Here is a 22,838-nt window from a genome sequence, read left to right as displayed (position 1 = left end):
GTGTTTTTAGCAGGGAAATACAGAGGCGCTACATGGATTGAAGGGGTGTACTGGTGGTGTCGTGATGGGTCGTCGAATTGGCCACCAGCTTGTGCACAGCTTCTTTCATATTGAGCGTCAATGGATCGCCGTGGGCGACTTTAATGGAAGAGAGAACAACTTGAGCCAAATTGCCCAAATGATGGGTCGCATCTGGGTTGTGCGCCTTTTCATGCTCGATCGCGGCCGCGACCGTGCGCTCCTGCACCTCCGAGAGGCGCAGGAAATCGTCTCGGATGATGCTTCGCGCCAGTTCGTACGACAAGTTGGAGGAAATGGCCGGTGAGATCGCAGCAATCGTCCTAACCGTTGTCGCGCCATTTTGATATTTGTCGATTCGAAACGTTACCGAAAATCTTGGACGGCAAATGCGTAGAGCTGGCACGACTTGGTGAGCACCGTAAGCGTCGATTCCGTGCGGTAGTGCTCGTCGGGGTGGGCCAAGAGCGCGTAGGCTTCGACGACCGCGCTCTCGCTGTCATTTTAAAATATCAAAAAATTGTAAAAAGAGGAAAAGAGTAAGAAATGTGTACCCGAGAACTCGCGCGTTACGGTTGTCCTTGTCGAGCTGCTCGCACTCGCCGTCCAGAATAAAATACATTTCGGTGCCAGGGCTGCCGCTATGACAGACGCGCTCGCTTCGAAGCACGAACTGCGGCTTGAGGAGGAACATGGCGTAGCTCACAAACCCTAGTCCTCTTCGATCAGGAAAATTCGTTTACAAATTGGACCTTTGTAGCGCTTTTCCATACTGGCAATGATGCCAATCGTCATGATGGAGCTGGACGAGACGAGGCGGGCGACGTCAAACCGGAGGCTGGGGCGTAGCTGCCCAAAGATCTAGTCACGGGTGAGAATCCAAGCGGATTAAAACACACAACTTTTTCTTCGGGAAAGAGACACACGGTCGAGAGCAGGTAGTCGTAGTGCCGCTTGACATTTGTACTCAAGCGCACCGACATGGATGCGTCCCGAACATAGTCCTACGGATGTTTTTTTATGGACAAAAAAATCGACCATCAACAGGTACCTTCATAGCATTGAGACGGGAGCTGTACTCGCGCGCGCTCGGGTCGTAGTTGTAGATGACTTCGATGATGCCGCTCACCACGTAGGCAAAGACGGTCGAGTTGACAAGCAGACAAATAATGGTAAAGAGGATTTCGGCGACCGAGAACCGATAGGGGCGAATATCACCATACCTACAGTGGACATGGAGTCATTTTTGTGGGGTAAAATGTAGGCTATCATAATACCCCACGGTGGCCATGGTTGTAAACGCCCAGTAGATGGACGCGAGGTACCGGTCCACAATCGAGACACGGTTCGAGCACAAGCCGGGCTCTTCGTCTTGGGGGAAAAAATATTCCGTGCACCACGTGCGCAGTCTAGCAAAAACGGGTGGGAAAAGGTCAAGAGTGCAATTTTGAGACCCGAGATCTTCCTCTTGGAGCATGATAAAGTGGAACATGCACCCGTTCCAGTGCCCAAAAAGAACCATGATCAAGACGAGCTTCGCAAGGCGCTCCGTCGACGGGCTCAGCTACGTGGATGCGTTCGACGCACGTTTTTACCGTTAAACGCACCTGGATCGAGTCGCGGATGCGTTTAAACACCTTGCCGATCTTGAGAAGCCGAATGAGCTTGAAGATGCGCGCGATGCGAAAGACGCGCAGGATTTTGGTCGACGCAAGCACTTGGCTCGAGTTGCGCGCCGTGATGAAATAGCTACAATGCAAAATTATCGGATGCGAGACGCAAGGATCGAAGACGGGACCTGCCGATCGTGTCGATGGGCACGGTCGAAACCAAGTCGACGAGGAACCAGCCGCGGAGGTAGGCGTACATGATAGTATTGCCATTCACAACGAGTTGGCGCTCGATCGTGTAGTACGCCGTCCGAAATGAAATGCCAATGTCGACAAAAAAGAGCGCGTCCACAAAGAGGTCAAATATCAGCTCCGAGCCGGAGGGGTCCGCGTTAAACCTATCCAACGCGTTTTTACCTTAAATATGCACAACATAGTCGCATACCCAATCCGGTACGGGACCATGATGGTAGAGTACATGATGGCCGTGGCCACCGAGAGCTGCCAGTTGACAAGGAAGAGGTCTTGTGGATGGAACACCCAGTGCTGGTGCGCCATCTACCACTCTCGTCAACACAAGGGGTAGGGTACCGCATACCTTGCGCTCGTTGAGGACGGGTCGAACGAGTGGCTGGACGCGCAGCACGGCAGTGTCGAGCTGGGTGGAGCTCGAGACGGCCACGACGTCGTCATCTTCTGACGACGAGGAGAGGTCGTAGGATCCCAGGTCCTCCGTCGACGGCACGTCCTTGACGTCAAGGCTCGCTCGTCGCCCGCCCGTTTGCACTCTGGCGAGTGGGTACATGCCAGCTTTGCGCGCTAGCGGCAGCACGCGCTACACGTCCAACTGGTGCGCATGGTCGTATACACGCGTTACAGTTACCATGGAGGTGGAAACCCGGCGGTGTCGGAGTCCGTTCGTGGATGGTGACTTGACGCCGAGGTTGAACTCTTCCAGTGGTCCCCGCTTGGCCATGTACCGAATTTTATGGCCGCCCGTGCGCTCAAAGTGCGCGAGGACCTCGGGCCATGTCTCCCCTACCACCCAAGCTGTGGACAACTTGTCTATTAGACAAGAACGTACCAATGTGCGAGATGACTTGGCGCGATAAGAAAGTAAGTTCGCAGTACGTCTTGGAGATGGCCGAGCAGATGCGGACGCCGCGGCCGTAGCGCGGGTGGTAGAGCTCGATTTCACCAAAGTGCATGCCAGGCGAGAGCGGGAGGAGCTGCGTCTCGCCCATTTGGCCCGTGTACGCCTTGACGAGCACGGCCGTGCCTACTTCCATTGTCATATGTAGTAATAAAAAGGTTAGTCTGTGTACCTTTCATGAGAAAAAACACGTGGGCGGCGATCTCATGCTGGGCGTAAATGCCTTCGTCTTTGATCACGAAAAACGGGTGCATCGCGACCGCCATGTCACTCACGAGACCTTCGTGGAACTCGGAGAGAAAGTCGATGCGCGCGATGAATTTGCGCAGCACGTGATGCACCTAGTATGGACAATATTGTCTTCATCGACACCGTGTCGTCGACTGAAAAAACGATACCACTTCGTGCCGCAGGACGCTCGGCAGGTTCTTGAGAATCGCATCTTCGTCAAACACGGACCGGTGGCGGTAAAAGTACTCGAAGTGGTCGAGGATGCGCTTGCCTACGTGTGTACACCATGTCGAAATACCGTTTTCATATGGATAAAAAGGACCAATGTGCTTGGGAATGCTGCGTGCGATGATGTACTCCTTCACGGACGTCAAGCGCTCCGACTGCATGCGGCTGCTCGCATCGAGGTTGTCGACGAGCGCCGTGATGTTGCCGATCACGTAACCAAACATGACGACGCCAATGACCATGACGAACATCGCAATCACAATCTCAACCTTGGTCTTAGGGTCGATATCGCCGTAGCCCACGGTCGTCTAGCCATTCATGTTATAGCATATATATTTTTCTCCATGAATCAGATCATTTTTCGTCCACATACCATGGTCACAATGGCCCAGTACAGCGACGCGAGGTACTGTAAATTTTGCTTGTGCGCGTGGTTGTCGGCCATGTAGCCCGCCGCTGACGCCCACGAATACCTACAATATTGTCTTTCAATTCGAAAATTGATACGTGGATAGAAAATCGACGTCGAGGTCGTTGCGGCGTAAAACCACACGCACGCCACCAGGTGCGCGAGGAAGAAGACGAAAAAGAGAATCTTGAGCAGCGAGAGCAGGCTTTGGTTGGCAAACACCTACCCGCAGTGTCCTCCAAAGTCATAAAAGTACACAGTCTACCTCTTCCTCCCACTTGGCCATCATGACGCCGATTTTACGGATGCGCGCGAGCTTGAGGAGCCGCACGAGCTTCGTGCCGCGAAAGATGCGCGTGGTCATGAGTGCGTTCGAGTTGAGGTTCGGGTACAGCCACTGCGCGACCGTCGAGATGGGCACGGTCGAAACAAAGTCGATGAGGAACCAACCGCGGAGGTACGCGAGCGCAATGTGCTGCTTGTTGTAGTACACGTGGCCCGTGCTCGGGTTCTCGATGCCGGTGCGGAACGAGCACACAATATCGATGAAGAACGCGCAGTCGATGGCTGTCTCGAGCACGAAGAAGACGCCGGTCGCGTCAATCGAGAAGCTCACTCTGTACGGCACGACCGCGGTGGTGTACAGGACGCAGCATGCGAGCGCGAGGTCCCACTTGACCTTGATGTCCGACTCGGGGTCAAACATGAGCGGTGGCACGGCAGCACGCCGGTACCGCGTCGTGGGCTTGGGCGTCACGAAGACGCTGAGGTTGTCGCGCACCTTGGCCCAGAGCTGGCGCGCACGCTCGGGCCCCGTGAGCACCTTGACCGCGCCATTGAGGCGCGACGGCATCGACGACCGGTGGCTAATGAGCTGGAACACCCTCTCGGCCGACGAGAGGCGACGCGTGCCCGTGTCCATGGCTGTTGAAGCGCCGAATCGTGGAAGAAGATCCAAGACCGTTGCAAGGATCCGGATGCAAAACCGTTCCTGCTAGACAGGACGTCAGGAGTGCGTTTACGCAAGGGCCAACGCGATTGCACTCCCAGGACGAGCGGGGCCTTCCCACCCCCGAGCTCAACGACTGCCAATTGCCATGTCAATTGCCATGCTACACAACGTGGGCATGTCTACGTGAGCAGGAGTTCGGGCGTGAAGCGACATGCTCGAAGGAGCGGATCCGAGACCGATGCAAGCGGATCGCGATATGATTCTTACAAGTACGAAGCTATTGGTACCACACCGCCCGGGCGCGCGGCCTCTGAAGGTACGCAAAGAGGCTGGTCTGCATACAAATTTCAAAAATAACTTCATCACGATGGCGGTGACGGCTACCAAGTGGGTCAAGGGAATAAAATACATTTCCTTCAGTAGTCAATAGGAGCGCTTCAGGAAGCGCAGCTACGGCCCACGAGCCATGTCGCTACCGTACTTGGTACCAGCGCCTGCCAAGGGTACCTTGTGTACACTTGCGCCTACACGCATGACGATGTTGTCCTTAAATGTGGCATATGCCGCGTGGTCGACCCCGCGAATGCCACTTTTACAACGTGGACTGTCCCTTGAAGATCGGGCATGAGCGACGAGGCCGACGTCTGGTCGCATGGCGGTAGCGTCCTCGATGCGTCCGGATCGGCGCCCATGGCGCTGCTGCGTGTAGATGAAGATCAAGACGACGACGACGGCGACGAGGATGAGGCAGCCGACGACGGCGAGGTGGACGACGACGACGGCGGCGCCAACCTCTTTGACGCGTTCGAGGCCTTCCACCTCCAAGCCTCCAAGCGCATCGCTGTCTTGCTGCAACTGACGAACGACAAGGTCGGCTCCTTCTGGTGCCACAGCGCGTCTGTATGCTGTTGCTAGATCCATGCGGTGAGCGACGCAGCCCATCCGACGCCCTGCCTCGTACGCCATGCCGCAAACAAAAATGCGTTGTGCTCATGCACTTTCTCGGGCCTAGACCAACGCCGACGACGACTGCTACCGGCACTGGTCGGAAGGCGCGCCCTACCTCCGCGTCACGGGTCATGGTACGCCATGTCCTTTCCATTGTCGACACGGCTCATGCTGGACAACAAGGCATGCTGCATCCGCCGCTGGCCGCCGAGGAGCTGCCAGCGTGCATACCGCCCGTGGTCGTTGCCACGAAGACGCATTTGCCGCCGCGAGGTGACTGCATGTCTCGTCCCGCGATGCTATCCTGATGCGACGGTGCGTGTGGTGCAGCTGTGTGCTTGGAAGTTGCTGGCACCGCGATGCTCCTCAGCGCCAACGAAGGCCTCGACTGTAACGACGAAGAAGTGTTTGCGAGGTAGTAGCCACGAGCGAGCAGGACCCACGAGAATGCGCATAGCGATGGTCTTCTCGACGAACCGCTCTATGAGCATCATCTACCGGACGAAGCAAGCGATAGCACCAACGATCTCGTCCGTCTCGCGCGGACATGGCCGAGGCTCATGGAGCGCGTAGGTGTCCCCACGCACATCGCTCGTTCAACAAATGCACGACGCCTTCCTAGAACGCCTTTGGCTCCAGACAGTCATCCAAGTACTTCTTGCGTCTCTTGCACAGCGTATGTAGTACTACTACCTGTAGTGCGATCCGATCCTGCGCCAAGTGCTCCAGCCGCTGCGTGAGCCCGCACTCCCAACGCCGCCGCCAAGCCCAACACCGAACCCGACACCAGCCAAGGACGATCAAGACGAGTTTGATTTGCACGGCAACGTGCTCACGTCCGTGACGTGTCATGTGCTGCCATCGACGCCGCGCTTGGCGACGCGACGTCACTACTCGCCGTCGCGACCCCACGTGTTGCCATTGTTTGAGCCACGAACATGCCACACACCCACGTGCCTGTAGGACCATGCCGCACTTTGAACCTGTGCTCACGACACGGCAAGCGGTTCCGTACCGCATCAAACTGCGATCCAAAGCGTGGTACCACTCATTATCTATCTATCTATCTATCTATCTATCTATCTATCTATCTATCTATCTATCTATCTATCTATCGGGCGCTCAAAAGCAAGATAGGCATGCGAGCGTCGCCAGCTCTGTACCAGGTCACAAAAAACCACACCGGCCCAACCAATCGTCCAGCGCGTTGACAATACTTCCCAAGATCCACCACCGAAGCTAATGGAGACGACCTAATAGACAGCTTTTTCATCACCCTTGCGCCACAGAGCTGTCTTTCAGTGGCACTTGGTCGCTTGTGAATGCAACTCTCCACTGTAGCTCGTGCATGGCACATCGTTGATAGCTGGGTGCGTGAGGACATAACTGCACAATTCGGAGGTTAGGCCTAGCGAGCAAATAAACTTGTCTTTATTTCCTATAAACTAGTGTGCCAATAATGTCCTTGGCGTCGAATTGAGTGGCACGCGCGGTCTTCCCGCCACGCGCAAGATCGCGACCGTGGCGCCCAATTCAAACGCCCATGCCGTCACGGACCAATCCAAGTGTCGCCTGACAATGATTTCAGCCAATCAAAACGTTTCCTGCGCACTGCGCGAAAGTGCACTTGGCTCCATTTCCCAACGTCCCGCGCATGGCCGACCATCTCTTCGTGTTCGCCAACAACAAGGCCGGCATGGACGGCGTCGACCGCTCCAAGGTCAACGAGACCATCTACGAGCTCTCCAAGGACTCGGCCTTTTTCAAAAACTCGCTCGAGAAAGACGCCAAGACCGACGCGCGCATCGCCGAGCTCCGTCGTCGCCTCGAAAGCAAGCGCCGACACGACCTCCACGAGACCGTCGACGCACTCGTCGCCGACCTCGAGGCCAAGCGGTGCCTCAGCCGCGTCCACGTTGTCGTCGACATGGATATGTTCTTCGCGGCCGTCGAGATGCGCGATCGGCCCGAGCTCGCGCACGTCCCGATGGCGGTCGGGGGCATGGGCATGATCAGCACGGCCAACTACGAGGCGCGCAAGTTTGGCGTCCGCGCCGCGATGCCAGGCTTTATTGGCAAGAAACTCTGCCCGGAGCTTGTCTTTGTACCACCGGATATGGCCAAGTACGCGGCGGTCGCGGAGGTCACTCGGCGCATCTTTGCAGAGTACGACCCGCAGTTTGCAGCCGCGAGCATGGACGAAGCCTACTTGGACATCACCGACGTGTGTTTGGCCCGCGGTACGACGACCGTATCAGTGGGCGCAATGTGACTGACAACCTGTAGGTGCTGTGGACACGGCAAGCATGGAGGCAGCGGCTGCGGCTGTCACGGCCGAGATGCGTCAGCGCATTTTGGAGACGACCAAGCTCACTGCGAGCGCCGGTATTGCCACCAACGCCAAGCTGGCCAAGGTAGTGGGCCTTGAAGCGAGAAATAACGTCATTCGTGCTAGGTCTGCTCGGACATCAACAAGCCTAACGGACAGTTCACGCGCGACGCGCTGGTGAAATTCATTGAGAACCTCCCGATCCGCAAGCTCGGTGGCATTGGCAAGGTACGTCAGGCTTTTGGATATCGAACTGGTTCCGATGGCGGTCGACAGGTGCGGGAGAAGGAGCTTGCCGCGCTAGGCATTCACACGGGCCTCGACCTCTTCAACGCGCGCTACGACGTGTTTCACATTCACTCCGAGACCACAGCGCGCTGGCTCCTCGAGATTTCCATGGGGGTCTACGAAGGCGCGGGCGGCGACGAGCGCAAGAGCGTCAGGTACCACTTGCCTTCCAAGCGAGCTCGGTGATAGACAACCTAACCCTAGTCGCGAGTCGACGTTTACCGCCACCGCGTCGTTGCCGGCGCTCAAGAGCATTTGCAAGGACATTGTGCAGCACGTCAAAGCCGACCTTCTAAGCGTGCATTGAGGCATGTGTTTGAAAGGAATGCGTCAAAAATGAAGTAGGAGCGCGTGACGGGGCTCTGCGTGACGCTCAAGCTCAAGACCGAGGCCTTCCACGTCCGGACGCGTGCGTTTACGAGCAAAATGAGCGTCGAGCCGACCTTGCTTGACCTCGCGTGCATGCTCCTCGAGCGCGAAGTGCGTCACGACCAAAAGACCATCAAGCCACCGCCGCGCTACCGGCTCATGGGCCTTCGCATCTCCAAGCTGCAGGAGCGCGATGCGAGCTGCGACGTGGCCGCGACGAGCCAGCTGCGGCTCGAGGAAACGCTGTTTAAGCCACCGCCCGAGGCAACCTGCCCCGTATGTGCGTCCATCGTGCCGCGCGCGCAGCTCCAGCGACACATCCAAGGATGTCCCGCGTTCGTTCGCTGTGGATGTGCCCATGCCATCATCATCATCATCATCATCATCGCCACCAACGAAAAGAAGAAAAGGTCCTTCTTTCCAGACCCACCGATTCTCACGTCGTCCCGATGCCCTGTCTGCAACGAGCCGACGGCGTCTAATGTGCTGGCGACGCATGTCGAGGCCTGCGTCACAAGTTCACCAAGCAGCAGCAAACCATTAACTCCCGGCGAGACGTTGACGGCGTGTCCGATCTGCGGACAGTCGTTTGAGTCGCAGAGCCCTGCGTGGATGAATAGGCACATTGAAGCCTGCCTCACGACCGAAAGACCGATGCCACAACCGCCGCCGACGGCCGCTCGCCATCGTGTCCTGTGTGCAGCGCGCCGTTGGACTCGGCGAGTACCCAGGCCGTGAACGACCACTTGGCCACGTGGCACCTCGTAAGCGCCACAAAAGTATCAAGTCGTTCTTCCAGAAACAATTACAAAATTCTGGATTCTGGAAAAGAACAACTCGGTGGATACCATGGATGGATACCATGGATGGATACCATGAATAGCTACTGTAGTCTGGCTACCGAGATACATACCGGGACGGAGTCTCGGATCAGCTCTACAGCATGGCTCTCCAGTGCAACGGAAAGCTGGTGCGTGAATGCACTTGGTCCTGCACTGGCTTTTGTTTCCATCGCATATGTCAGCTCCTGTGGCGGGCGCGATTTTGGCCGTCCGACGTCGGCGCTGGATCTCGATTGCGGAAGACCTACACTGCGTGAACTTCAACGTGATCCCATCTGAAGACTTTAAAATGTTTGGCCATGGGAGAGAGACGATGCAGTGGCAACCAAGCCTCCTTGGCAATGGTCGTGCTCACCCTTAACGGAATCGGGCTGTGACATCAAGAGCGTCGGGCCAGTGCACTCTTCTCCTGCAGCAACAAGCAGGTGAAGATTTTGAAAATGCAATTCTTTTCGCGAAGCGCGTTTCCGACGCTTGGCCCATGAACGTTGGTTGCCGAGAGGGCGCCATCGACGTCGGCAGGAGCAGCCATGAACAGGACGACGATGATGATGATGATGCCAAGGTCAACCGGCCAAATCAAGCCCCATCATCGCTCGTGTCCCAGCATACAAACGCCAAGATGTTTACCGTTACCGCCGCCCGTATACGAACATCCTGTCGAAATTTGTTTTGTCTCGCGGAGGGAAAATAAAATGCGCATCGCCGCCCCCGAGATCACAATTGTCTTGCATTTAGTATACCTTTCCAGAAAAACCAATATAAATAGAAAGATCCCCGTAAAAGAATTGTGTTTTAATACAATGATTTTACACGCTGCCATGGCGTGCCCAACCGCCCCACGGCCTATTATAATACCATATTTTAATCGAAATGGACTATTTGTATGGAAATGCGTGAAACCAATTCTACGAACGGCTTGGTCGCGCGGAATTACAAACAGGTGGCGCCGCCGCCGTGTCGCAGTCCCGCGCTGGCCATCGCCATGTCCATCATTCCGAGATTCACCGGCTTCTGCACCAGCATGGGCTGCGCTCCGTCCAAGATTGAGGCGCAGGTCGACATGCCACGCGCCAAGGACGAGGTCTCGACGGCGACGACGGCGACGACGGCCAAGCAGACCAAGCTCGACGGGACGCCGTCGGGGTCGCCGGCGATCTCGCTGCGCTCGGCGCTCTCGGCCTCGATCCTAGGAACGCCGCCGGGCTCGCCCATCGATGTCATCGACCTCTTCAACCCGTCGGCGGTCGGCGCTGTGCTCAGCGACCCGCACTTCGTGCGCCTCGTGACGCAGTACCAGCATGGCGTCGAGGCCACGCTGCACGAGATTGTGCTGCAGTGGAAGCGCCTCGCCGACGAGCAGGCGCGGGCCAAGTACATATTGCGGTCATTTGATGTACCCAACCATGGTCTCGCGCGCGTTCGCACCCTGTACCACCACCGGCGCTACGTCTTCACGCCCGAGCTCGTGACGCTGCTGGCCTCGTATGGTTGCACTGCGATCGTCGAGTACCTCCACTCCAAGGAGCCGACCGAGACGGCCACCTTCTTTACTTGCGCGACCATGGACGCCGCGGCGCAGAGCGGCAAGCTCGGTCTCGTCGAGTTTCTGCACGCCCACCGGACCGAGGGCTGTACCCACCGCGCAATGGACTATGCGGCCATGGGCGGCCACATGGCGATCGTCGAGTTCCTCCATGTGCACCGCTCGGAAGGCTGCAGCGTCGAAGCCATGAACGGCGCGGCGCGGAAAGGCAACCTCGAGATAGTGCGCTTCCTCCACGAGAACCGCCATGAGGGCTGCGACCACTCGGCAGCCGACAGCGCGGCGCTGCAAGGCCACTTGGACGTGGTTCGGTTCTTTTGCGACCACCGCCGCAGCGACATTGCCAGCGACAGCGCGTTGGCGGCCGCGATCGAGAAGGGCCACGTGGCCATCGTCGAGCTCCTCCTTGAGACGTTCCCATCGGAAGGCAACACACTCAAGATGCTCTGCGACGCGGCCCGCCGCGGCCACCTCCCGATCATCAAGTACCTCTACAAGCAGCGCGCCGAAGCGACGCGGTATACATCCCAAGCCATCTTTTACGCCAACCAGAAGGGCCACACTGGCCTCGTGGCGTACCTGGAAGCCGAGCAGCGCCACCTTGTGAGCCAGCTGGCCTAGTTTTGTACTAGTTATTTAACCCTCCTCTCATCGACTATTTATTCTTGTATGACAATCTTGTCCATCAGTATTGCTCGGTCGCAAGCAAGAGCGGGTTGTCGTGCTGCGTGGGCTTGAAGTCGTAGTAGATGAAACACACCTAGTGCAGCATGAGGAACGAGCTGACGGTTCGAGCAGCTTACGACTTCCTTCTCGAACGCCGGCGCGCCGTCAATGCCGTACTCGTGCAGCGTCAGCATCTCATCTGTGAGTTCGTTCGCCTCGGCAAAGTGGTCCTTGCAGATCTTGAGGTTCGTGATGGGCCCATGGCGCTTCTCAATCTCGTTCTAGAGCATGACTGCATGAGCGAGATCGCAAGCGCATGCGATGCCGACCTTGACGGCAAAGAGCCGCGTCGACGTCTTGACCTTCCACTTGAAGTTGAGGTAGCTCCAATTGAGCAGCTACATGGGAGCGAGAGCTTGCATATGACGTCGATGAGGGGCAGCATTACCCGCATGTCGAGTGTCACGAGCTCGACCGTCTCTTCGGGGATCGCCAGCGGAACGTACTCGGCGTCCGGCTAGCCCATGAGGATGAGGGCGCATGCACCGAGGATGACGGACGTACATGCGCTTCCGGCGCGCCGTCTTCGCCGCTCGCCGCCGCCGACTTCGACTTCTTGGCCTTCTTCTTGGGCATCGGCGAAAACAGAGTTGCAACCGCCACGCGCTCATTGGTGGACTTTTCGGCGTTTGGATTGGCTCCTGGTTGACGGCATATCCCCAACGTAGTACATGTACGACCATCATGTACTCGGGACATGTACGCGTACAGCTTGAGCACGGCCAAGCAGCATCCACGGCAGCAACGACGACGACCACGCATACGAGTATGATGTTACGAAGAGTGGATGAGCAAAGTACATGCTATAGAAATGGCTGGGCCTTGAAGAGGCGCTTTGCTGTACTCATTTCTTCATGTCTTGCTCCTGTCCATCGGGCGGGCTATTTTTGCTCTCAACGGTGAAGCCAGGATGGCGTGGGAAGCGCGCTCCAACCAGCAAGGCTACACGTACTATGTCAACACAGAGACAGGTGCGTGTGCTGACAATAGGAGCAACATTGGCCGTGTGGCCCACGCTCTAGTGTAGGAGTGATGCAGTGGGCCCCGCCCCCCTCGCCCCCCCTCGCGACTGAGGCCATTGAGATTGTGGATGACGTCGCGCCATTCGACAGCGACTCGAGTTGCAGCGAAGCAGAAAACATCGAGGACGACGACGACGGTGATGATGACGAGGATGAGGATGATGATCGATGCGAGACGCTTCTCAACTCGCGAGACCTCGACGAGACGCTGGGCTTGCCCCGCCTTGTGCAGACAAGTGTCTACCGCGCGCTAACCTGTGGGAACCGATTGAATCGTCGCGCATGGGCTTATGTTCGCGTGTTAGGGGTTGTGTGGGAAGTCTGGCAAAGCCACCGCGAACTCAGTGCGTACCTCACCCGAGCCACCCAGCGACTGCTTCACGGCTTGTCGCCAGCGTTTCTTCGGCCGTCCCGCGCGATGCTCGTGCATCCACATGCTATTCCGACTTCGTTCATTCCAGCATCATCCCCGAAGAGCGCGGTTGTGAGCGATGACGTTGCGTCCAGCGACGACATGGCCTAACCCGAGCACGCTGATGAAATCGTTGCTTTGATTCTCGTGTATCGACCGAGCAATCTCTACAACTACCAAGATATCGTGATATTTCGGATGCAAGACAAGAAAAAGCAGCAGGAGGGGACCAAACTTTTGTTGTGATGGTAAAAAGCGTCCAAAAACCTGCGGGCATTTCTGTGGCTAGAGCTTGGACTTGAGTTGAAACATGCGGGGGGCGGCCATGCCGGCCGCGATGAACGCGAGGAGCCAGACGAAAGGGCCGACGACGGGCACCTGCACGAAGAACCCGAGCACGTACGAAAAGCCAAATAGCATCGCCGATTGGTCGCCTGCGATCGTGCACGGAATGCCTACGACGCAAGACACATCCATAGCATGCCAGGTCAGCGTGGACATGCGCACCATGCTCGGTGACGAGCTTCGTCTTGCGGGCAAAGACGGGGTAAAAGAGCTCCTTGGTCACCGCCCTAACCACAGTGCGGATCCATATCTTGATACCATCATCGCGCCATGTACCGTGCGTCAAACCAAATTTTGGCAAGCTCGATCGCGATCGGACGGGTCCATGGCACCACGTACAAGCCAAACACGAGCGACGACATGACCATTTCCGTGCGTCGGATCCTACGATATTCCGTGTCCATGGCACTCGGTTCATCTAGGATATGGATCGTATGGATATGATTCATGTACGTACTTGAAGCCAAATGCAGCGATCGCGAAGAGACTGCCAAAGAGCGGCGTCAAGAACGAACCCAATGCGAGGATGAGAAACAGCGCCGACCGGTACGCCAAGAACGTCGCCGTCGCGCGGAGGTAGTCCCAGTCAAAGAGAGATACGGGGATCTACGTCCATGTACAGCCACGTACAACATGGACAGTGTACATACCGAGGAAAGGACGGGCACGAGGGATGCGTGCTCCTGCCCGAGCCCGAGAAAGAAGAGGTTGTCGACCAACGTCGGGTGGACATAGCGGCACGCGGCGATGAGTACGAAGGGCACACCCGTGACCCACTTGTTCAACACGCTTGCGAGCAGCGCCGTGTACGGCCTACACGACGACTCTGAGATAGATGACAACCAAGACTACTAGGTACGAAGCGCGGCCCAGGAAGAGCCAGAGGACGAGCTGGATCGGCCACGCAATTGTCGCGCCGATGAAAATAAGCAGCGCCGAGATACCTGCGAGCCACCAGAGCGTCCTAGAGCCACGACGTGCTTTCCTGCGCGAGGTGCCAAGTCAAGTACCGTTGATACGACCCGCGGAGCTCGGGCAAACCCGCAGCCAGCGCGCAGCCCTTGACTACAAGCAGCGTGGGCTACCGTACCTATAGGCCAAGACGTACCGGCGAGGGCGGCGCCGATGAGCGCGGCCTTGAAGCCTTGGTCCATCGCGGCGATGGAAGGGACGGCGGCCATGGTTTGTACTTGTGCGTGGGCGGCCGAGCGCCGGTCGCGGAATGATGGTCTTTTGAAAGACAGCAAATAGTGTGGTCCACCGTGTTGCCACACGACGACGCGCGTGCGTGTACATCAACAATCTGACGCCCCACGAGCGTCGCGCTTGCATGCGTCCAGCGCTGGCGCTGCATGCCCACCGTGTCGTACCAGCGGTGACGACAGAAAATACTATGGAACGCCGACCAGTTGACGGATATAGTGTGTAGCCAGGCGCGTCTCCATGGCGCCGCGCGCGTTGGCGCCGACCAGACAGACGACGCCGACTCGCCGTTGGTCTCGAAACTCATCTAGTATACGAGTGTATAGGGTCCTAGATTTTTCTTATTACAGGTGGCGGGGTCTGGGGAGCACAAAGGGTGGGGACGACGACGACGACGACAGAGAGGGCTGCGGGCAACTGCGCGGCTTGGCAGAACGTACTACTCGAGGAACGTAGTAGGTTGACGTTAGAACTGCGTCGGCGCGACATAGACGATGGTGCCGGGCACCTGTAGCACGCCATCGAGCGGCACGAGCGTCGCGTCGTCCGTGTCCGCGACAAAGGCAATGTCGCCAAGTTCAAAAAACTGGTCGCTGGGAAGATGGGATGCGCAGCATCCTGAGGCGTCGTCGAGCGCGGGGCAGTCGCAGCCGACCACGGAGCACGGTTGCATCTCGACACCTTGATCGCACTTGAAGAAATGACCGAGTTTGCTGTTTGGCCGCGCTCACTGCCAGCTGGTGTGACTGCCAGGTGGTGGTGGGGTGCCAGAGTAGAAACCCACACGAGTGGTGCCACGGCAGCCATGATCGCCGCTCGCCATGGAAAGGTTGAAGCGACCGAGGATGTGCCGATCGTATTATCATACCATTTGCCCTATTATAGTATCGGTGGCCTGTTGTCGGTCAATCTCTGAAGCTGACCAGCGGGGATACCGCTTTCGAGGTCGGACAGTCCAGTCGCAACACATATTTGAGAGGCGCGGTGCGTCTGGGACGTTTCGGTACACATCGCAACGCGTCGATACTGTTTTGCACCCTAGTCATAACCAATAATGAGCAATAACTGGTCTTCAGCGCGAAGGCGTGGCTCGTACGCCTCCTGAAAAGAGACTGTAGGTGCACTGACCCCACAAACACCGCTGAGCCAGTTAACCACCGTGAGTGGATTTATTTATTTTATTTGATGGGTTTTTGAATCCACGCAGCCGTGCATTCCCTTGCGTGCCCGTTATGTAGCAACTGGACACTCGTACCGTGTACTACGACAACATGGATTTCGTAATGACGACTTGTGCACAACGTGGGATTTTTATATTCGACCGCGAGACGTGTCGTGACCTCAAGACCCAAGACGGCGGTTTGTTGAACCAAGGAAGTAGAGAAAAGGTGTATTTATTTCCTTGGTTGGACCAAGTACGACGAGCGTTCTAGGACATCGGAAGGTAACGTTAATACAATAGCGCCGATCACGAAGCATCTGCGTGCGTAGGTGAGAAAGCCCGTTGGATGCTCGTCGTAATGTGTGCAACCCGTCAGTCACCCATATGCGTCTCGATATACATTACATCACATGATGCACACGCTACGGCGACAGCGACCATCCACTACGACACTAAGATCCTATTGAAAGTGCAGCACACGATGCATCTCGTCGTAACGACGAGTTGCACCCTCGATGCTGTGGCGCGGCAAATCAACCACGAGACTAGAGCTTGAGACGAGTACGCTGGGCAATCCATTGGACGCATTTCAGCAAGTGCACGGCGGTCGAAAGTACCCTTTGGTGGTGCACGTAAGCTTCGTACGAGGCAGCTGCAAGTGGCATCCGCTTCCGGTCCCGCTCTCTGCACCTGCAATGCATCAACGTAGACCAAAGCTGATAATCTTGCATGATGGCAACCGCAAACGAGACCCATGACGACCGACGAGTGCAACCATCTTAATGGACTCACCGTCCACGCCACCCGCGTGGCGCCAGGGTTACAGTCCAGGTCGATTCCGCCGTGCCCGTGATCATACCACGACTGCTACGCGCTGTCTTCACGGGATGAGACGAGGTCCTAAAAGTTTATGGGCATGCTACGATAGCTAGACTCGGTTTTGGATTATACGTTCTCTGTATTGCACTATTGCGAAGGTCCTTTGGAAGATGGGCATTGTGCCACTTCGCTCGAGTGTGCCTGCAACGCCCGTTGTTGTGCGACCACGTCGGTCGACACATATTCGTGCATCCAAGCAGCTCGGACTGGCGAGCACCCAGAGAGCGTGGACTGACATGGATGAAGTCGCGTCGGACGTGTGCAACGCCCACTGTGCCAACATGGGCCGCAGCCATGTTTACCCGCAGTGGTAGTATCACATGGAGTTTATTCCGCTTTGAATATGGCTGTACTTGGATCGAGCGCAACCATACGGATTGATAAGCTTGCTTGGCACAAACTACGTATCTGATCAGGCAGACGCCACTGCAAGGCGAGAACAACAAGAAGACAGCGATAAAGGACCGGCTTGAGATGAGCAGGAGCCCTAGACATGTGCTATTATGATGCGAGTCGAAACGTCATGCGCCGTTATGGAGTCCTTGACTAGAATAGCTGCAAAGTGGACATTCAGGTGTCATTGTGACGCTATCGGTTGTTGGTTTGAGTTAAGATGAAAGCTTCTTCGTGTGATCCATATTCCACCTCGACACTCACTGCATCATCATTTGATGTGGGTTGTTGGAGGTTACGGGGTTTTTCGCCACCCCTAAAACCAACTCAGACCTGCGGACCTTTCTAGCGGTCGTAAGCCGAGCCCGCTGACGCCCAAATATAACCGGCTGGTCAAACCGGCCAGACTACCGGTGCTGTAGTTGATTAGTCTCTTGGTTGCCTTTAGTTCTTTGGTTCTAGTTGTCGCACATCGTCTTTACAGTACTCACGCGTTGTCTGTCATGCTCCCGCAGCCCAATCAGCTTCTCACCTCAAAACTGTTTGGGCCGATAATATCGCTTGTACATGGAGGTCAGGCACTGCGCACTCGCGAGCGACGCCACTTCAACCTTAATGCTTGGCACAAAGTACATGTATTCAACAGTTGTATTGAACAGAAAAAATGCTGGGGTTTAGCCCGTGGGGGCGTCCAGGGAGCGCCATACGCGCACCAAGAGCGCCGTGCTCACGAACAAAAGGCCCAGGTTCCCAAGCCCAACGACGTAGTCGCCGCCGACGACGCTGCCCGCGGTGCCCCACATGGCGCCCGTGAGTCGACCCGAGTAGTTGGAAAGCTGAATGACGATCGCGGCCTTGTCCGAGAGCGCATCGGGCAGAGTTTTGGTCAAAAGCGAGAGTGTGATCGTGGACCCAAGGTTCATGCCCCAGCAAACGAGGAACCAGCTGAGGCCGAGAGTTCCCGGTGTCGGGTGCACCAGCGTACATTGGTGCACGAGCGTACCGGCGAGCGCAAGCCCAAACGCAGCCGCGAGCACGAGGCGGTCGGGACACCTCTTCGTGTAAAACGAAAGCGGTAAAATCAGTCCAAAGCTCGCAAATCCACCAATCGCAATCAAGACGCCCGCATCAAAGCTCGTCCACGCCCACGCAGCGTCAATGAAAACCGGAATGTTCGACTCCCACGCGCCGAGCTCGAAAAAAATGGTCGGCGACCCGAGCGCCATGGCCAGAACGGTCCACCGGCGGCGACGGTCCAAATGCGATAGTTTGGCCTGTGCAATGTCGTGCACGTCGCCTGGCGTGCGCGGCGGCGCGCGACAAAAACGATGCGAGCGACGAGCCAATAGACGAGCCAGACAAACGCCATGAGCCACCCGGGCGCTGTAAAAGCGTTCCACAGGCCGGTCGCCGGCGCGTACTTTGCCAGGAGAGCGCCCAGCAAGGGCCCACCGACCATACCAAGCGTCTGCGCTGCCACGAGGAGGTTGGCACACATGGTGCGGCGACGGTAGCCCACGAGTCGCGGGTCGGTACAGTAGCGCTTCACAAAGAGCCAGCCCGTGAAGCCAAGGCCGTTGACGAGCCGGCCGACGAGCAGGAGCCCGAGCGAGTCGAGCGTATGCGCGAGTGCGTACAAGAGGTGACCGAGCACAAGCGTACTTGCAGCGAGGTGAAGCGTCGGCATGTAGTAGTCGCGAAAGCAGTGCACATGCTGAAGTGGCACGAGCGACAGCGCCGAGGTAAGTGTGATGCCGCCAATCACGAGGCCCGAGTAGAGGTCCGTGGCCCCGAGGCTCCGCGCGTACAATGTGGCCGTGGGCACAATGATGTAGAACGAAACGTTGAAGAGAAAATTGGCGACCAGAATGAGCCCGAGCGACGGTGTTGGCGGTAGCTTGTTCTCGTCGTCGTCGTCGTTTGGAGTTGTCGAAATGTCGTTGGGCGTAAGCACACTCGGACGGGCGGTCGACGCTGGCGTAGCGAGCACGTGGAGCTCGTACGGTGTTGCTCTCATGTTGATGGAAGAATGCCATCGTCGCCACACGAATCGAAGCGTACCGAATACAAGCCCCCTTGAGGTAAACGGATCGTTTACAGTCCAGGATGATGGTGCGATAAAAAGCAATAGATAGCAAGCATTAAAATACCTGTAACAACACATAGATACAGTCAATGTGATGATAGAGTATCAAGTTGTGGACCTGCCACGTCATGTCGGACACATCTGTCGTCGCCAAGTTAGATTGATTGTGTTGTCAATGGGGTGTAATATAGCCTCGATGATGCTTTCTCAGCAGAAGCAGTTCTAAAGACACGGACGACGACCAAGTTCTTCGTGGTATCAATTGGGAGGAACAAAGGCCGCAAGAGGGGCGCGACTTCACTCACTCGACCATAGCTTTGTCCAAGACCCCGAGTAACCGAGTCTACCCTGGCTTCTAGAACAGCACGAGTGAAGGCACTGTGCTGCAATCAATATCGCAATACCTTCACTCTAGTACAGCACGAGTGGCCGCGTCGGCATTAGTGCCATGTACTGTCAGTCGAGTGCTCATCGAATGCAGCCGCGTCATTAATCCAACTCGAAAAAAGGAGTTTAGCAGTACTAGTACTGGAATCGGGCGTGGAACATTTAAGACGTTGCTAGTTAATAGTCGTACTGTCGATGCATACTCTAGCGCGAGTTGGGGAACTCAATAATGCGGTGGCGTCATGGCCGAGCGCCGCGTGGGTCGTCGCGCTGGCGTCGGTGTCGGTGTCGGCGTCGGTGTCGGTGTCGGTGTCGGTTCTGGGTTGTCCGATCGGCGGTAGCGCGTCGACGTCTTTTGGTTGTCTAGGATCAACTCGTCCAGCGCTTGGCGACTTTCTTGTCCCTTGGTTGAGTCCATCGATGGTAAATGCAAAGTGACGTGGTTGTGGCCACTGCTCCAACAAGCATTCTGCTCGAGGCATGACACGCATTCATGATCATCATTCTGCTGTTTAGAAATCGCTAACTTGCCTGTTCTACAGCAGCGACTGGAGGGTTGTTTGCACCAACGCAAACGAAGGCTGCTGGATACACCACTGTACCTTGACGCGCGCGTCTTTGGCCTCCGCATGACCAACCACATCCTTGACCAGCGCCTGGAACAACAGCCGGTCAGTGGATTTAAGTGAGACAAGTTTACTAAAGTACATACCTTGGAGGGCGACTGGAGCAGACGCAGCCAGACCTGCTGTTGGCGCTGCGAGGCCGCAAGCTCCGACGCACCCAAGCAATAGCGAGCAAGGTGGTGGATGGCCACGGCATACAGGTCCTTGCCGCGGGTCGCCGTGATGGTCTCCGAGGCGACGCTCGCCACATACGCATCGAGCATCTTGCTGTCGGTCGTCGCTAGCAGCGACGACATCAGTGCCGTCGGTACCTACACAGAACGTTCAGAGAGCTTTCTTTCTTGGCTGTCGACGCACCGTGACCAGCGCAAGGCCGCCGTTCGTGCTAAGCTCTGACCATAGCCAGAGGCGGAGCTCTTGCGGCAGCGACGGGTGCAAGCAGAGCGTTACGATCGCGCTGAGGCCCACGTCGCCGTACGACGCTCCGCAAAAGACTTGAAGCAGCGACTCGACAAACGACTGAACCAGCGCGGGTTCCTTCCCAAGCTCGCACGGCTTGTAGCACTGCACGACGTGGCTCAGCGCCTCGTGCCATTCCTCGGCCACCACCGCGTCGACGTAGTGCGCCACAAGGGCCTGGAGCGGCGTCGCGACCGCCGGCGACAGCCAAGCATCCGTCTCGAGAAGGTACACGTGACTGAGATGCACCAGCTTGTGCGCCGTTGGTGTCGAGGCGAGCAGCGCCGGCGAGCTATCCTCCTGTGAGCAATCCACGTTCACGATGCAAAGAAAGTCATCACCTCGTTTCGAGCTGCAGGAGCAGCGAACTCGCTTCGGTGAGAAGCGTCTGCCACGCGGTCGCGCTCATGTCGCTGGACGCGATGCGCGAGAAGAGGCTAAAGAGCCAGTAGGTCGGCCACGGCAGCGTCGACGGCGCATCTTCCGGCTGGACGACGTGGCACGTTTCCTTGGGACTCGGGCTCGCGCCGGCCATGGCAGTAAACAGCGCGCACAAGGCCGGGCACGGCTTCTCAAAGAGGATGCGCACCATGCTGCGGACATCGGCTTCGTCGCCGGGCTTGCAGGTCGCGAGCCATTCCAAGCAGAGTGGCCAGAGCGCTACCGCCGCATCGCTTGGCCCGTGCGTCGTGTAGAAGAGAGCGCATGCGACACCGATGGACCGGTGCGGCGCCAATTGGGTCAGGAAGGCAGGCTCCATCGCACTGGCCAGCACCGCCAACGACACTAAACGCAACACATCATGGCAGGTGCATCACCAGGATGATGCGAGGATACCTGGTGGAAGCTGCTTGGCCGGCGCGGCGGCCAGCGCCCTAAAGTACGCCAAGAGGTCCGGCAGCCACTACTTAGCACGTCAGACATGCACCCTGGACCATATAATACGTGTACCTCGAGACCTGTCGACGACGCCAGCACAGAGTCGTAGAGCGTTGAGAGCACGGGCGTTACCCGGACGTACGGGTCGACATCGAGGATCGTCGTGTTGAACTGCACGATAGGCCACGCGGCAGCCAGGAATCGGACGGCGGCAGCTACCATGGGCGACGAGACCTGCGCCGCATGCTGCGCCAGAAGATCGGTGGCCTGCTGCACAAAAAACGGCAGCAGCCGGTAGTACTGCGCGGCCTCGACCCCGTTGCGCACGAGCAGTGTGAGCGCGTCGAGAATCGCGCACTGCATCTCGATCGGCCACGGCGAGAGCGCGGCGCCGTCCGAAGCGAGCGCCGCGGCCGGGTACCCACACAGCAGCGGGTACAAGTACGCGACGCTGTGCAGATCGATACCGTACGAGAGGCAGACGCTCCAGAGCCGGAGCGCGTCCAGCTATCAACGCGCTCCAACTTATATGCCACGACGACATGGAGGCAGTTGGATTACCTGCAGAGGGAGCAGGCCCGGGTGGCGGATGGCGAGCACGACCTTGGTGGCCGTGAGCAGCTGGTCCTGGAGACACATGGCAGCCAGTGCCGCGTCAGCTTGGCACAAGCGCCGAAGGAGGACTATCGTCTTGCGTCGCATCTATCCCCACGGTCGTGCGCATCACCGCATCAAGAATGGAGGGATCGTACCGGCAGTGTCGCGAGGACATCGTCGATGCCTTCGTGGCTCAGGAGCTCGAGGAGAACGCTGGTCATGCCCTTGACCTCCAAGAGGTGCGTTGCAGCGCTAAAAAGGGAGTCTGCTACAGCTTGGAGCCCAAGGTCTGCGTGTACCGGCGCGAGTGCATCGCGAGAGCAATGCACAAGTCGAGCACTTGGTCGTGGCTCCGAGTTCCCACCAGTGACGGCAGCGCAAGCAGGTGGCGCAACCGGAACGGCAAGTGTGTCTTGAGCAGTGCTTGGATGGCGTCGGCGGCCGCGAGCTCCTTGAGCTCCATCGGCACGTCGTCCGGGTCCTTATCACCGTCGTCGTCGTCGTCGTTGTCACTGTCTTTTTTGGCCGTCGGATGGAGGTACCGCACGACGTGCAGCTTTCCTATGGCGCACGGTCAGTCGCCGACGTTGGTGGGCCTAGCGTCGCACCATGGCGGTCGACTGGCGTCATGGCCACGCTGGTTGGCTGGACGGACAGGACGTCAAAGCGCACCAGGGCCGCGTGCAGTGCGTTGATGCCAGCCGTAAGCACCGACTCGGTTGGCGTCGTCGAGGGCGTG

The 22,838-nt window shown here is 57.4% G+C and overlaps 10 protein-coding genes across 10 annotated transcripts; 4 read left to right on the top strand and 6 right to left on the bottom strand.

The window, feature by feature from the left end:
* Positions 1–9: 9 nt before the first annotated feature.
* SPRG_09246 (hypothetical protein) lies at positions 10–4,616 on the bottom strand. Its single transcript, XM_012348787.1, has 20 exons — positions 3,915–4,616; positions 3,765–3,871; positions 3,614–3,713; positions 3,335–3,548; positions 3,180–3,283; positions 2,954–3,122; positions 2,713–2,907; positions 2,512–2,666; positions 2,227–2,463; positions 2,074–2,186; positions 1,817–2,026; positions 1,626–1,767; positions 1,473–1,582; positions 1,296–1,427; positions 1,070–1,241; positions 921–1,022; positions 771–879; positions 573–729; positions 389–514; positions 10–341 (listed from the first exon to the last, which is right to left on the bottom strand). The coding sequence occupies exons 1-20, from the start codon at positions 4,569–4,571 to the stop codon at positions 29–31; spliced, it is 3,624 nt and encodes a 1,207-aa protein (XP_012204177.1). The 5' UTR covers positions 4,572–4,616; the 3' UTR covers positions 10–28.
* Positions 4,617–5,207: 591 nt separating this feature from the next.
* Positions 5,208–6,530, top strand: SPRG_09245 (hypothetical protein; the record flags this gene model as incomplete). Its single annotated transcript, XM_012348786.1, has 10 exons — positions 5,208–5,259; positions 5,311–5,471; positions 5,517–5,558; positions 5,614–5,683; positions 5,733–5,822; positions 5,880–5,964; positions 6,007–6,079; positions 6,123–6,200; positions 6,249–6,461; positions 6,513–6,530. The coding sequence occupies exons 1-10, from the start codon at positions 5,226–5,228 to the stop codon at positions 6,528–6,530; spliced, it is 864 nt and encodes a 287-aa protein (XP_012204176.1). The 5' UTR covers positions 5,208–5,225.
* Positions 6,531–7,203: 673 nt separating this feature from the next.
* Positions 7,204–9,273, top strand: SPRG_09244 (hypothetical protein; the record flags this gene model as incomplete). The annotated part of the gene is made up of 6 exons (XM_012348785.1): positions 7,204–7,789; positions 7,836–7,963; positions 8,005–8,106; positions 8,155–8,321; positions 8,371–8,464; positions 8,512–9,273. 6 exons carry the CDS (start codon positions 7,204–7,206, stop codon positions 9,271–9,273), a joined length of 1,839 nt encoding a protein of 612 aa, XP_012204175.1.
* A 1,101-nt stretch (positions 9,274–10,374) lies between these two features.
* SPRG_09243 (hypothetical protein) lies at positions 10,375–11,592 on the top strand. Its single transcript, XM_012348784.1, has one exon. It carries the CDS (start codon positions 10,402–10,404, stop codon positions 11,542–11,544), a length of 1,143 nt encoding a protein of 380 aa, XP_012204174.1. The 5' UTR covers positions 10,375–10,401; the 3' UTR covers positions 11,545–11,592.
* Positions 11,503–12,275, bottom strand: SPRG_09242 (hypothetical protein). The gene is made up of 5 exons (XM_012348783.1): positions 12,154–12,275; positions 12,038–12,106; positions 11,919–11,987; positions 11,727–11,870; positions 11,503–11,683 (listed from the first exon to the last, which is right to left on the bottom strand). The coding sequence occupies exons 1-5, from the start codon at positions 12,223–12,225 to the stop codon at positions 11,609–11,611; spliced, it is 429 nt and encodes a 142-aa protein (XP_012204173.1). The 5' UTR covers positions 12,226–12,275; the 3' UTR covers positions 11,503–11,608.
* A 284-nt stretch (positions 12,276–12,559) lies between these two features.
* SPRG_09241 (hypothetical protein) lies at positions 12,560–13,209 on the top strand (the record flags this gene model as incomplete). The annotated part of the gene is made up of 3 exons (XM_012348782.1): positions 12,560–12,620; positions 12,677–12,928; positions 12,977–13,209. 3 exons carry the CDS (start codon positions 12,560–12,562, stop codon positions 13,192–13,194), a joined length of 531 nt encoding a protein of 176 aa, XP_012204172.1. The 3' UTR covers positions 13,195–13,209.
* Positions 13,210–13,304: 95 nt separating this feature from the next.
* Positions 13,305–14,610, bottom strand: SPRG_09240 (hypothetical protein; the record flags this gene model as incomplete). Its single annotated transcript, XM_012348781.1, has 8 exons — positions 13,305–13,538; positions 13,591–13,655; positions 13,705–13,812; positions 13,886–14,034; positions 14,079–14,241; positions 14,288–14,392; positions 14,439–14,493; positions 14,537–14,610. Coding segments are annotated over 8 exons (889 nt in total), but the record flags the coding sequence as incomplete, so codon positions are not given.
* Positions 14,611–15,097: 487 nt separating this feature from the next.
* SPRG_09239 (hypothetical protein) lies at positions 15,098–15,304 on the bottom strand (the record flags this gene model as incomplete). Its single annotated transcript, XM_012348780.1, is given in 2 exon segments — positions 15,098–15,139; positions 15,149–15,304. Coding segments are annotated over 2 exon segments (198 nt in total).
* Positions 15,305–17,739: 2,435 nt separating this feature from the next.
* On the bottom strand, positions 17,740–19,082 carry SPRG_09238 (hypothetical protein; the record flags this gene model as incomplete). The annotated part of the gene is made up of 2 exons (XM_012348779.1): positions 17,740–18,339; positions 18,393–19,082. 2 exons carry the CDS (start codon positions 19,080–19,082, stop codon positions 17,740–17,742), a joined length of 1,290 nt encoding a protein of 429 aa, XP_012204169.1.
* A 941-nt stretch (positions 19,083–20,023) lies between these two features.
* On the bottom strand, positions 20,024–22,729 carry SPRG_20743 (hypothetical protein; the record flags this gene model as incomplete). The annotated part of the gene is made up of 10 exons (XM_012348842.1): positions 20,024–20,194; positions 20,251–20,475; positions 20,522–20,915; positions 20,965–21,409; positions 21,461–21,527; positions 21,575–22,009; positions 22,064–22,204; positions 22,255–22,351; positions 22,399–22,660; positions 22,708–22,729. 10 exons carry the CDS (start codon positions 22,727–22,729, stop codon positions 20,075–20,077), a joined length of 2,208 nt encoding a protein of 735 aa, XP_012204232.1. The 3' UTR covers positions 20,024–20,074.
* Between the last annotated feature and the right edge of the window lie 109 nt (positions 22,730–22,838).

This window comes from Saprolegnia parasitica (assembly GCF_000151545.1).
Source record: "Saprolegnia parasitica CBS 223.65 unplaced genomic scaffold supercont2.47, whole genome shotgun sequence".
Classification (NCBI taxonomy): Eukaryota; Oomycota; class Saprolegniomycetes; order Saprolegniales; family Saprolegniaceae; genus Saprolegnia; species Saprolegnia parasitica.
Note: the sequence above shows the minus strand (reverse complement) of the source record. Positions and strands in the feature narration are given on the sequence as shown.